The 13,928-nt window shown below is 38.3% G+C and overlaps 1 protein-coding gene across 1 annotated transcript in view; it reads left to right on the top strand.

Moving 5' to 3' along the window:
* The window catches only part of LOC137753086 (zinc finger protein 607-like), a 60,914-nt gene that overhangs the window by 1,142 nt on the left and 45,844 nt on the right, over positions 1-13,928 (top strand). Inside the window, 1 exon segment of the mRNA XM_068528066.1 lies at positions 13,136-13,218. Coding sequence (XP_068384167.1) covers positions 13,210-13,218 — 9 coding nt within the window. The 5' untranslated portion in view covers positions 13,136-13,209.

The following is a 13,928-nucleotide window of genomic DNA, read 5'->3' on the forward strand; positions in this document are numbered from 1 at the left end:
GCACAAAATTAATTATTATACTAATGGAATGGTTAAGAAAATCACACGATATCCATGAGATAGAATATTATGTAGATAATAAAATTCCTGTTTATAAGAATTAGCCGTTACAAGAAAAAAAATGGCTATGATCTAATGTTCAGCAATCTTAATATGTAGATAATAGTAGTCAAGAAAATCTGAAATTATATATGCAGCTCATTTTAAAAAGAGAATTTTGTAAAAACTTTTGCAAGGATTATATCCAAAATGATAGTTTAATTGGTTTTTCAGAGAAGAATGAAAATGTTTAGCCACATTTATTGAGCATTTTCTGTGTACCCAGAACTTTTCTACCTATTTGGTACACATATTCACATTAATTTGCAAAGGCAATTTCCTTTTCCATTGATGTTAGAGTGTTTATAGGGAAATGTCTCTAATTATATCAGTGCAGTACAGCTAAAGGATATTCAAGAAGTGAATATACTTAAGTGGTATTTATTTTATTTATTTATTTTTATTGGAGTATAGTTGCTTTACACTGCTGTGTCAGTTTCTGCTGTACAGCAAAGTGAATCAGCCATACGTATACATACATCCCCTCTTTTTTGGATTTCCTTCCCATTTAGGTCACCACAGAGCACAGAGTAGAGTTCCCTGTGCTATGCAGTTGGTTCTCATTAGTTATCTATTTTATACATAGTAGTGTATATATGTCAATTCCAATCTCCCAATTCATCTCACTCTCCCTCCCCCTTGGTATCCATACGTTTGTTCTCTATGTCTAAGCCTCTATTTCTGCTTTGCAAATAAGATCCTCTTTACCATTTTTCTAGATTCCACATATATGTGTTAATATACGATATTTGTTTTTCTGACCTACTTCACTCTGTATGACAGTCTCTAGGTCCATCCATGTCTCTGCAAATGACACAATTTCATTCCTTTTTATGGCTGAGTAATATTCCATTGTATATGTACCACATCTTCTTTGTCCATTCCTCTGTTGATGGACATTTAGGTTGCTTCCATGTCCTGGCTATTGTAAATAGTGCTGCAATGAACATTGGAGTGCGTGTATCTTTTTGATTGTGGTTTTGTCCTGGTATATGCCCAGTAGTGGGATTGCTGGGTCATATGGTAGTTCTGTTTTTAGTTTTTTTTAAATAAACTTTATTTATTTATTTATTTATTTATTTATTTATTTATTTTGGGCTGTGTTGGGTCTTTGTTGCTGTGCGTGGGCTTTCTCTAGTTGAGGCGAGAGGGGGCTACTCTTCTTTGTGGTGCACGGGCTTCTCATCGCGGTGGCTTTTCTTGTTGCGGAGCACGGGCTCTAGGCACGTGGGCTTCAGTAGTTGTGGCACGCAGGCTAGTAGTTGTGGCTCATGGGCTCTAGAGCACAGGCTAAGTAGTTGTGTTGCACGGGCTTAGTTGCTCCGCGGCAGGTGGGATCTTCCTGGACCAGGGATTGAACCCGTGTCCCCTGCATTGGCCAGCGGATTCTTAACCACTGCGCCACTAGGGAAGTCCCCTGTTTTTAGTTTTTTAAGGAACCTCCATACTGTTCTCCATAGTGGCTGTATCAATTTACATTCCCACCAACAGTGTAAGAAGTTTCCCTTTTCTCCACACCCTCTCCGGCATTTATTGTTTGTAGATTTTTTGATGATGGCCATTCTGACCGGTGTGAGGTGATACCTCACTGTAGTTTTGATTTACATTTCTCTAATAATTAGTGATGTTAAGCATCTTTTCCTGTGTCTGTTGGCCATCTGTATGTCTTCTTTGGAGAAATGTCTATTTAGGTCTTCCGCCCACTTTTTGATTGGGTTGTTTGTTTTTTTTTTGTTTTTTTGTTTTTTTAAACTTTGGGTTTATTTATTTATTTATGGCTGTGTTGGGTCTTCGTTTCTGCGTGAGGGCTTTCTCCAGTTGCGGCAAGTGGGGGCCACTCTTCATCGCTGTGCGCGGGCCTCTCACTATCGCGGCCTCTCTTGTTGCGGAGCACAGGCTCCAGACGTGCAGGCTCAGTAGTTGTGGCTCACGGGCCTAGTTGCTCCGCGGCATGTGGGATCTTCCCAGACCAGGGCTCGAACCCGTGTCCCCTGCATTGGCAGGTGGACTCTCAACCACTGCACCACCAGGGAAGCCCGGGTTGTTTGTTTTTTTGATATTGAGCTGCATGAGCTGTTTGTATATTTTGGAGATTAATCCTTTGTTAGTTGCTTCACTTGCAAATATTTTCTCCCATTGTCTTTTCGTCTTGTTTATGGTTTGCTGTGCAAAAGCTTTTAAGTTTAATTGGGTCCCATTTGTCTATTTTTGTTTTTATTTTCATTACTCTAGGAGGTGGGTCAAAAAAGATCTTTCTGCAATTTATGTCAAAGAGTGTTCTGCCTATGTTTTCCTCTAAGAGTTTTATAGTGTCTGGCCTTACATTTAGGTCTTTAATCCATTTTTAGTTTATTTTTGTGTATGGTGTTAGGGACTGTTCTAATTTCATTCTTTTACATGTAGCTGTCCAGTTTTCCCAGCACCACTTATTGAAGAGGCTGTCTTTTCTCCATTGTGTAGTCTTGTCTCCTTTGTCATAGATTAGGTGACCATAGGAGCATGGGTTTATCTCTGGGCTTTCCATCGTGTTCCATTGATCTGTATTTCTGTTTTTGTGCTAGTACACTACTATGTGGGATTTTAGTTCCCTGACTAGGGATCAAACCCGGGCCCTCTGCAGTGGAAGCATGGGGTCCTAACCACTGGACCACCAGGGAATTCCCTTAAGTGGTATTTATTTTAATCACATTGATTTTTTTTTCATTGTCATATTAACAGATTTTTTAAATGAGGAATATATGGCCTCTTCCCAAAGTGATGTCTATAAATATTTTAATACTTTGAAATATCTTTATATTTTATTTAGGATGATGGAATTAATACAGGCTTATTGCAAAAAATTTTCATTTCTTTAGGGAATTTACTGAGAAGAAAGCAAGGATAACCCATGATCTCCCTGCTTAGAGATAATCACTTTAACATTTTGGTGTATATTTTTCCAATTTTGTGTGGTTTTGTTTTGGCAGAATAAAATTGATCAAATAAAGAAGACAAAGTCCAACTCATAGTTCAAAAAAGAAATCTAATCCAATGATAGTTTTCTTTATACCCCTGTACATGTAGGGAGAAGAGGGAAGGGCAGAGAATCTTGTGTGAAAAGCATTACAAGTAGTTAAACCTTTTAGTTATTACACATGTTATTTAAAACTTAATTACCAGGGCACCATATTACTAAGTAAGACATGCTTTCAGAGTTAATAATTTAGAGATTTAAGCTTATTTTTAGAAAAAATAACACTAATCTCTGATTTCCAGGTGTCTTACAAGTACAAACAATATTTCCATAGTTGTTATACCAGAAAATAAAGATTATATTTATAAATATTTACATAAATCTCTATATTGTGCGAAGAATAAGATTCATTCTCCAGTTAGTTTTCCCAGTTTTATCATGATGTTCTTTGAACAGGTTTATGATTCTGAACAGTTTTTCTTGCTCTCTGTAGCTGCTGGGGACTGAGGAAGGGGACATTTTCTCTTTTCTTGTCTGATAATCTCTCTCTCTCTCTCTTTTTTTTTTTTTCCATGCAAATACAAATATAAGATTTTTAGAAATTTCATGTAATGTCTGAAACATTTATATTAACATATTTCCATACAAATAACCCAATGAAAGTTTAGTATTAGTTGTTTTGTTTGTTTTTTTATACTGCAGGTTCTTATTAGGCATCAGTTTTATACACATCAGTGTATACATGTCAATCCCAATCGCCCAATTCAGCACACCACCATCCCCACCTCACCGCAGTTTTCCCCCCTTGGTGTCCATATGTCCTTCTCTACATCTGTGTCTCAACTTCTGCCCTGCAAACTGGCTCATCTGTACCATTTTTCTAGGTTCCGCATACATGCATTAATATACGATATTTGTTTTTCTCTTTCTGACTTACTTCACTCTGTATGACAGTCTCTAGATCCATCCACGTCTCAACAAATGACTCAATTTCGTTCCTTTTTATGGCTGAGTAATATTCCACTGTATATATGTACCACAACTTCTTTATCCATTCGTCTGTTGATGGGCATTTAGGTTGCTTCCATGACCTGGCTATTGTAAATAGTGCTGCAGTGAACATTCGGGTGCATGTGTCTTTTTGAATTACGGTTTTCTCTGGGTATATGCCCAGTAGTGGGATTGCTGGGTCATATGGTAATTCTATTTTTAGTTTTTTAAGGAACCTCCATATTGTTCTCCATAGTGGCTGTATCAATTTACATTCCCACCAACAGTGCAAGAGGTTTCCCTTTTCTCCACACCCTCTCCAGCATTTGTTGTTTGTAGATTTTCTGATGATGCCCATTCTAACAGGAGTGAGGTGATACCTCATTGTAGTTTTGATTTGCATTTCTCTAATAATTAGTGATGTTGAGCATCTTTTCATGTGCTTCGTGGCCGTCTGTATGTCTTCTTTGGAGAAATGTCTATTTAGGTCTTCTGCCCATTTTTGGATTGGGGTGTTTGTTTCTTTGATATTGAGCTGAATGAGCTGTTTATATATTTTGGAGATTAATCCTTTGTCCGTTGATTCATTTGCAAATATTTTCTCCCATTCTGAGGGTTGTCTTTTCGTCTTGTTTATGGTTTCCTTTGCTGTGCAAAAGCTTTGAAGTTTCATTAGGTCCCACTTGTTTATTTTTGTTTTTATTTCCATTACTCTAGGAGGTGGGTCAAAAAAGATCTTTCTGCAATTTATGTCAAAGAGTGTTCTTCCTATGTTTTCCTCTAAGAGTTTTATAGTGTCCAGTCTTATATTTAGGTCTCTAATCCATTTTGAGTTTATTTTTGTGTATGGTGTTAGGGAGTATTCTAATTTCGTTCTTTTACATGTAGCTGTCCAGTTTTCCCAGCACCACTTATTGAAGAGACTGTCTTTTCTCCATTGTATATCTTTGCCTCCTTTGTCATAGATTAGTTGACCATAGGTGCGTGGGTTAATCTCTGGGCTTTCTATCTTGTTCCATTGATCTATGTTTCTGTTTTTGTGCCAGTACCATATTGTCTTGATTACTGTAGCTTTGTAGTATAGTCTGAAGTCAGGGAGTCTGATTCCTCCAGCTCCATTTTTTTGCCTCAAGACTGCTTTGGCTATTCGGGGTCTTTTGTGTCTCCATACAAATTTTAAGATGATTTGTTCTAGCTCCGTAAAAAATGCCATTGGTAATTTGATAGGGATTGCATTGAATCTGTAGATTGCTTTGGGTAGTATACTCATTTTCACAATGTTGATTCTTCCAATCCAAGAACATGGTATATCTCTCCATCTGTTGGTATCATCTTTAATTTCTTTCATCAGTGTCTTATAGTTTTCTGCATACAGGTCTTTTGTCTCCCTAGGTAGGTTTATTCCTAGGTATTTTATTCTTTTTGTTGCAATGGTAAATGGGAGTGTTTCCATAATTTCTCTTTCAGATTTTTCATCATTAGTGTATAGGAATGCAAGAGATTTCTGTGCATTAATTTTGTATCCTGCAACTTTACCATATTCATTAATTAGCTCTAGCAGTTTTCTGGTGGCAGTTTTAGGATTCTCTATGTATAGTATCATGTCATCCGCAAACAGTGACAGTTTTACTTCTTCTTTTCCAATTTGTATTCCTTTTATTTCTTTTTCTTCTCTGATTGCCGTGGCTAGGACTTCCAGAACTATGTTGAATAATAGTGGTGAGAGTGGACATCCTTGTCTCGTTCCTGATCTTAGAGGAAATGCTTTCAGTTTTTCACCATGGAGAATGATGTTTGCTGTGGGTTTGTCATATATGGCCTTTATTATGTTGAGGTAGGTTCCCTCTATGCCCACTTTCTGGAGAGTTTTTATCAGAAATCGGTGTTGAATTTTGTCAAAAGCTTTTTCTGCATCTATTGAGATGATCATATGGTTTTTATTCTTCAATTTGTTAATATGGTGTATCACATTGATTGATTTGCGTATATTGAAGAATCCTTGCATCCCTGGGATAAATCCCACTTGATCGTGGTGTATGATCCTTTTAATGTGTTGTTGGATTCTGTTTGCTAGTATTTTGTTGAGGATTTTTGCATCTATATTCATCAGTGATATTGGTCTGTAATTTTCTTTTTTTGTAGTGTCTTTGTCTGGTTTTGGTATCAGGGTGATGGTGGCCTCATAGAATGAGTTTGGGAGTGTTCCTTCCTCTGCAATTTTTTGGAAGAGTTTGAGAAGGATGGGTGTTAGCTCTTCTCTAAATGTTTGATAGAATTCACCTGTGAAGCCATCTGGTCCTGGACTTTTGTTTGTTGGAAGATTTTTAATCACAGTTTCAATTTCATTACTTGTGATTGGTCTGTTCATATTTTCTGTTTCTTCCTGATTCAGTCTTGGAAGGTTATACCTTTCTAAGAATTTGTCCATTTCTTCCAGGTTGTCCATTTTATTGGCATAAAGTTGCTTGTAGTAGTCTCTTAGGATGCTTTGTATTTCTGCGGTGTCTGTTGTAACTTCTCCTTTTTCATTTCTTATTTTATTGATTTGAGTCCTCTCCCTCTTTTTCTTGATGAGTGTGGCTAATGGCTTATCAATTTTGTTTATCTTCTCAAAGAACCAACTTTTAGTTTTATTGCTCTTTGCTATTGTTTTCTTTGTTTCTATTTCATTTATTTCTGCTCTGATCTTTATGATTTCTTTCCTTCTGCTAACTTTGGGTTTTGTTTGTTCTTCTTTCTCTAGTTTCTTTAGGTGTAAGGTTAGATTGTTTACTTGAGATTTTTCTTGTTTCTTTAGGTAGGCTTGTACAGCTATAAACTTCCCTCTTAGAACCGCTTTTGCTGCATCCCATAGGTTTTGGGTCGTCGTGTTTTCATTGTCATTTGTCTCTAGGTATTTTTTGATTTCCTCTTTGATTTCTTCAGTGATCTCTTGGTTATTTAGTAACGTATTGTTTAGCCTCCATGTGTTTGTCCTTTTTACGTTTTTTTCCCTGTAATTCATTTCTAATCTCATAGCGTTGTGGTCAGAAAAGATGCTTGATATGATTTCAGTTTTCTTAAATTTACTGAGGCTTGATTTGTGACCCAAGATGTGATCTATCCTGGAGAATGTTCCGTGCGCACTTGAGAAGAACGTGTAATCTGCTGTTTTTGGATGGAATGTCCTATATATATCAATTAAATCTGTCTGGTCTATTGTGTCATTTAAAGCTTCTGTTTCCTTATTTATTTTCATTTTGGATGATCTGTCCATTGGTGTAAGTGAGGTGTTAAAGTCCCCCACTATTATTGTGTTACTGTCGATTTCCTCTTTTATAGCTGTTAGCAGTTGCCTTATGTATTGAGGTGCTCCTATGTTGGGTGCATACATATTTATAATTGTTATATCTTCTTCTTGGATTGATCCCTGGATCATTATGTAGTGTCCTTCCTTGTCTCTTGTAACATTCTTTATTTTAAAGTCTATTTTATCTGATATGAGTATAGCTACTCCAGCTTTCTTTTGATTTCCATTTGCATGGAATATCTTTTTCCATCCCCTCACTTTCAGTCTGTATGTGTCCCTAGGTCTAAAGTGGGTCTCTTGTAGACAGCATATATATGGGTCTTGTTTTTGTATCCATTCAGCCAGTCTGTGTCTTTTGGTTGGGGCATTTAATCCATTCACGTTTAAGGTAATTATCGATATGTATGTTCCTATGACCATTTTCTTAATTGTTTTGGGTTTGTTTTTGTAGGTCCTTTTCTTCTCTTGTGTTTCCCACTTAGAGAAGTTCCTTTAGCATTTGTTGTAGAGCTGGTTTGGTGGTGCTGAATTCTCTTAGCTTTTGCTTGTCTGTAAAGCTTTTGATTTCTCCATCAAATCTAAATGAGATCCTTGCCGGGTAGAGTAATCTTGGTTGCAGGTTCTTCCCTTTCATCACTTTAAGTATATCCTGCCACTCCCTTCTGGCTTGCAGAGTTTCTGCTGAGAAATCAGCTGTTAACCTTATGGGAGTTCCCTTGTATGTTATTTGTCGTTTTTCCCTCGCTGCTTTCAATAATTTTTCTTTGTCTTTAATTTTTGCCACTTTGATTACTATGTGTCTCGGCGTGTTTCTCCTTGGGTTTATTCTGTATGGGACTCTCTGCGCTTCCTGGACTTGGGTGGCTATTTCCTTTCCCATGTTAGGGAAGTTTTCGACTATAATCTCTTCAAATATTTTCTCTGGTCCTTTCTCTCTCTCTTCTCCTTCTGGGACCCCTATAATGCGAATGTTGTTGCGTTTAATGTTGTCCCAGAGGTCTCTTAGGCTGTCTTCATTTCTTTTCATTCTTTTTTCTTTAGTCTGTTCTGCAGCAGTGAATTCCACCATTCTGTCTTCCAGGTCACTTATCCGTTCTTCTGCCTCAGTTATTCTGCTATTGATTCCTTCTAGTGTAGTTTTCATTTCAGTTATTGTATTGGTCATCTCTGTTTGTTTGTTCTTTAATTCTTCTAGGTCTTTGTTAATCATTTCTTGCATCTTCTCAATCTTTGCCTCCATTCTTATTCCAAGGTCCTGGATCATCTTCACTATCATTATTCTGAATTCTTTTTCTGGAAGGTTGCCTATCTCCACTTCATTTAGTTGTTTTTCTGGGGTTTTTTCTTGTTCCTTCATCTGGTACATAGCCCTCTGCCTTTTCATCTTCTCTGTCTTTCTGTAACTGTGGTTTTTGGTCCACAGGCTGCAGGATTATAGTTTTTCTTGCTTCTGTTGTCTGCCCTCTGGTGGTTGAGGCTATCTAAGAGGCTTGATGGGAGGCTCTGGTGGTGGGTAGAGCTGACTGTTGCTGTGGCGGTCAGAGCTCAGTAAAACCTTAATCCACTTGACTGTTGATGGGTGGGGCTGGGTTCCCTCCCTGTTGCTGTGGCGGTCAGAGCTCAGTAAAACCTTAATCCACTTGACTGTTGATGGGTGGGGCTGGGTTCCCTCCCTGTTGCTGTGGCGGTCAGAGCTCAGTAAAACCTTAATCCACTTGACTGTTGATGGGTGGGGCTGGGTTCCCTCCCTGTTGGTTGTTCTGCCTGAGGCAACCCAACACTGGAGCCTACCCGTGCTCTTTGGTGGGGTTAATGGCAGACTCTGGGAGGGCTCACGCCAAGGAGAACTTCCCAGAACCTCTGCTGCCAGTGTCCTTATCCCCACGGTGAAACAGAGCCACCACTCGCCTCTGCAGGAGACCCCCCAACACCAGCAGGTAGGTCTGGTTCAGTCTCCCCCAGGGTCACTGCCCCTTCCCCTGGGTCCCAATGCACACATTACTTTGTGTGTGTCCTCCAAGAGTGGGGTCTCTGTTTCCCCCAGTCCTGTCAAAGTCCTGCAATCAATTCCCACTAGGCTTCAAAGTCTGATTCTCTAGGAATTCCTCCTCCCGTTGCCGGACCCCCAGGTTGGGAAGCCTGACGTGGGGCTCAGAACCTTCACTCCAGTGGGTGGACTTCTGTGGTATAAGTGTTCGCCAGTCTGTGAGTCACCCACCCAGCAGTTATGGGATTTGATTTTACTCTGATTGCACCCCTCCTACCGTCTCACTGTGGCTTCTCCTCTGTCCTTGGACGTGGGGTATCCTCCTTGGTGAAGTCCAGGGTCATCCTGTCAATGATTGTCCAGCAGCCAGTTGTGATTCTGGTGCTCTCGCAAGAGGGAGTGAGAGCACGTCCTTCTACTCCGCCATCTTGGTTAATCTCTCTCTCTCTTTTTAATTAATGATTTTATTAAGCAGAAATCTGTTTTGTCAAACGTACCTCCTAAAATTTTAAATATCAGAATTAGAAGAAAGAGGACGCCCAAGAAGCACAAGTTTTAATATAATAAAACCAGGAAGCACCAGAGTTAGCTTCCTTTCATAATAAAAGATTAAGAAAAATGGAATGATTTTCTTCTTCAGTAATGATAGATAATTTACATTAGTCATCATGATATACAATTTAGTGTGTATTTGAATTATTTTGCCTAGTCTTCAAACTAGTCATATATCATATGTGATATTTTTATCCATACTTTGCTGATGAGGTAATCGGCATTGAAATATTTTTCTTAATTTCAACGGGATGCCACCTCTTAAATTATGCATAATTTTTTAGACCTGCCTTCTTCACCGAGCAATTCTTTTAATATTGTTTTCCACCAATTATATGGTTTAATATCATTCTTATTAAGAATGGCACAGGGGGACTTCCCTGGTGGCGCAGTGGTTAAGAATCCGCCTGCCAATGCAGGGGAAACGGGTTCAAGCCCTGGTCTGGGAAGATCCCACCTGCTGCAGAACAACTAAGTCCACAAGCCACAACTACTGAGCCTGCGTTCTAGAGCCCACGAGCCACAACTAGTTAGACCTTTTGCCACAACTACTGAAGCCCGCGCGCCTAGAGCCCGTGCTCAGCAACAAGAGAAGCCACCGCAGTGAGAAGCACGTGTACTGCAACGAAGAGCAGCCCCCGTTCACGGCAACTAGAGAAAGCCCACATGCAGCAACAAAGACCCAATGCAGCCAAAAATAAATTAAAAAAAAAAAAGAATGGCATAGTATGTCACAATATAGCAGACTATAATATAGTTAACCTGTTTGCCTGCTGTGAGATTTTTATGTTTTTAATTTTGGACTATCAAAAATTATTCTCTGATGAACATTCTTGTGCATATACCTTGTGAATTTCTATAAGTTATTTCCTTTAAAATTTTTCTAAAAGTGGTATTTTATAGTAAAAAATCATACTTCTTTTAATTGTTTAAAATATGCCAGACCTGGAAAGTATAATATTTGAAGTAATACAGTCACTAAAAGGACATAATTACTTCCTTCAGAGTACTTATAATCTGTGAAGGAAGTTAAAATCTGAATAGGAATAATTGAAAGGTAGTGTGTGATAAAGGCCACTGGTGAGAGTTAGGTGACCTGCCTAAAGGAGACATCAGTGTGACTATAGTGACAGTAAGCATATAAACAAATAATACTGAACACATGGGATCTGTATGACAATAAGTGGATTTTTTACTATAACCTTTATATTTTGTAGATTTCATTCTAATGATACTAGATGTATAGCAAAATTAATAGGTAAGATAATTCAGCAGCTATCTGGAGGATATCATGACAAAACTGACTGGTTCAGAAACAAGATAAATTCTTCTGTTGAAAAGATCTGAAATAAAGCTGTATTGAGACTGTCATCACTTCACAAAAGAGATTACTCAGGGACTGGTCCCAAGTTTTTTGTGGCCAGAATTCCAACATAACTGAGAAGAAATTATAAAATGAGATATTGGGATCCAAAGGAAACAAAATATAAGCCATATAGTAAAATGATCTGAATTTATTTATTTAAAAAAATTTTTTTTAAGTTTTTTGATGTGGACCATTTTTAAAGTCTTTATTGAGTTTGTTACAATATTGCTTCTTGGTTTTTTGGCCCCAAGGCGTGTGGGATCTTAGCTCCCCAACCAGGGATCGAACCCGCACCCCCTGCATTGGAAGGCGAAGTCTTTTTTTTTTTTTAATATTTATTTATTTATTTGGTTACACTGGTCTTACTTGTGGCAGGAGGGCTCCTTAGCTGCGGCTCACCAGCTCCTTAGTTGCGGCTTGCAGGCTCCTTAATTGTGGCATGTGAACTCTTAGTTGCGGCATGCATGTGGGATCTAGTTCCCTGACCAGGGTTAGAATGTGGACCCCCTGCATTGGGAGCATGGAGTCTTATCCACTGTGCCACCAGAGAAGTCCCTGGAAGGTGAAGTCTTAACCACTGGACTGCCAGAGACGTCCCAATGATCTGAATTTAAAGAACAAAGAACTTTGTGGACGTCTTCGCCTTAACAAATTTAAAAAAACATATTTTGGACTTCCCTGGTGGCACAGTGGTTAAGAATCCGCCTGCCAATGCAGGGGACACGGGTTCGAGCCCTGGTTGGGGAAGATCCCACATGCCGCGGAGCAACTAAGCCCGTGCGCCACAGCTACTGAGCCTGCCCTCTAGAGCCTGTGCACTGCAACAAGAGAAGCCACTGCAATTAGAAGCCTGTGCACTGCAACGAAAAGTAGCCCCCGCTCGCCACAACTAGAGAAAGCCCGTGTGCAGCAACAAATAAATTAAAAAAAAAAAAATTTCAAGGTCCTATGTCAATTGTTATAATGATTATGAAGTAACCTTAAAAAAAAAAAAAACAAAACTCAAGACCTAAGCAAAAAGATAGGGATTGCCGATGTCAAATTCTGATCATGGCAAAGGTATAATTTACGTCTTCACTAGTTTTATTTGATTGTTTCATGTATGAACTAAAAACAAGTGAATACCCAGTGATTCATTTCTAAAAACACCCCCTAAAAAACAAAACAATAAAAACATAACCAAAAATATAATAGCTGTTAATATATGGCCATATAAATTTCCAGACTTTTCTATTTTCTGTTTTATGATTGTCATTCTTTTCTCTGTATTGATTAATATGCTCTTATATTTTATAAATAGAAATATATTAGTCAACCTTACTTTTCTATTGACATTTTATATGGAACATTTTCCATGTCCTTAAATATTCTTCCCAATTTAACTTTTAATGACTATTTGTATATTCTAGTATAATATTGGTCTGTCATATATTTAACTAATAAGCTTTGCTGGACTCAGAATGCTGAACATTCCTTGTCCATCTCTTAATATTTTGATCAGCTGCACCCACTTTCAAGGCCACGAAAGAGGTTCTGATTTGGATTATGTGGCCTCTTTTCTCTCTTGAAGTTGGGAATGGAAAGAGGAATATCTGCTCAGAGCAAGACAGAGCTGCCCAATCTTCGGTTCATGTCAACCTGATAACAATGGTACATTGGCCAGAAAATTTTCTGCTGAAGTATCTGGGTCTGGTTTCAATGCATAAATGACTCTGCAGCTGAGACCCCTAGGAGTTGAGTGAGGAAATGGATTTGTCCAGAATCCTAACTTACCCAAGTTGTGTGTGATATGAAGTAATTTGGAATCTGGAATGGAAGAGCATAAATGGTAACATTAACTTAAGCCCAGTGAGGAAACACTAAAGTACAACTGGTCTCAAGGTCTTTCTCTTCTCCCAGGTCTGGGTTTTCTGGACTCTGCTTTTCTGGTAAAGGAGCCCAGAGGACTGATCAGCTCTTGCAGGTCTAAAACCATGGCCCATGTAAGTTGATGTTTCTCTCCTTGTTGAAATATGTGTATATTTTTTTTTGGTCATGTAAGTATTTTCATTAATTTTCCTGATGTTTCCTAACAGAAAGTTCCCTCAAATAACCTGTTTCCTAGCTATTGTTCCAGAGAAATATGTGGCCAAATTACCTGGCACTGTCTCTGTTTGGCCCATTCAAAACTAACTAGTGTTCATGTAATTATTGTCCAAAATTTTCAATATATTTTTAGTGCCCATTCTTCAGTTAAGGGCAGTGATGGAATAGTGGGGTTAAGTTCTTTGAAGTAGAAATTTATGCTATGCAGGTCAGATCTGTAGTTTGGAGATGGAGACAATGGTTCTGTTTAACTATCCATGGTAAGACTTTGAAGTTTTCCACAGATCCGAGATTTCCAGGTAGATGAGGTGGAATTTATCATTGAATGACCTGAATCTTAATATGGTATGAAATTCCTGCTTTGTATGGATGAGTATATGATTGGGGCTTTGAACATGGAGGTCATAGATTTGGTAGGAAAGCCATGAGACATAAATACTAAGGCTATTTTGTTGTTGAATGAGACATGCTAAGTTTGTGTAACATCTGTATAATTGACCAGCCTTCTTCAGTATCATTTAAATCAATGAATTATCTTTTAGTGCTTAATTAGTTACTCTGAAACATAGCATCTTAAAGCAGTAAACATTTATCTCACAGTTTCAGT

This window comes from Eschrichtius robustus, chromosome 19 (assembly GCF_028021215.1).
Source record: "Eschrichtius robustus isolate mEscRob2 chromosome 19, mEscRob2.pri, whole genome shotgun sequence".
In the NCBI taxonomy this organism is placed as follows: Eukaryota; Metazoa; Chordata; class Mammalia; order Artiodactyla; family Eschrichtiidae; genus Eschrichtius; species Eschrichtius robustus.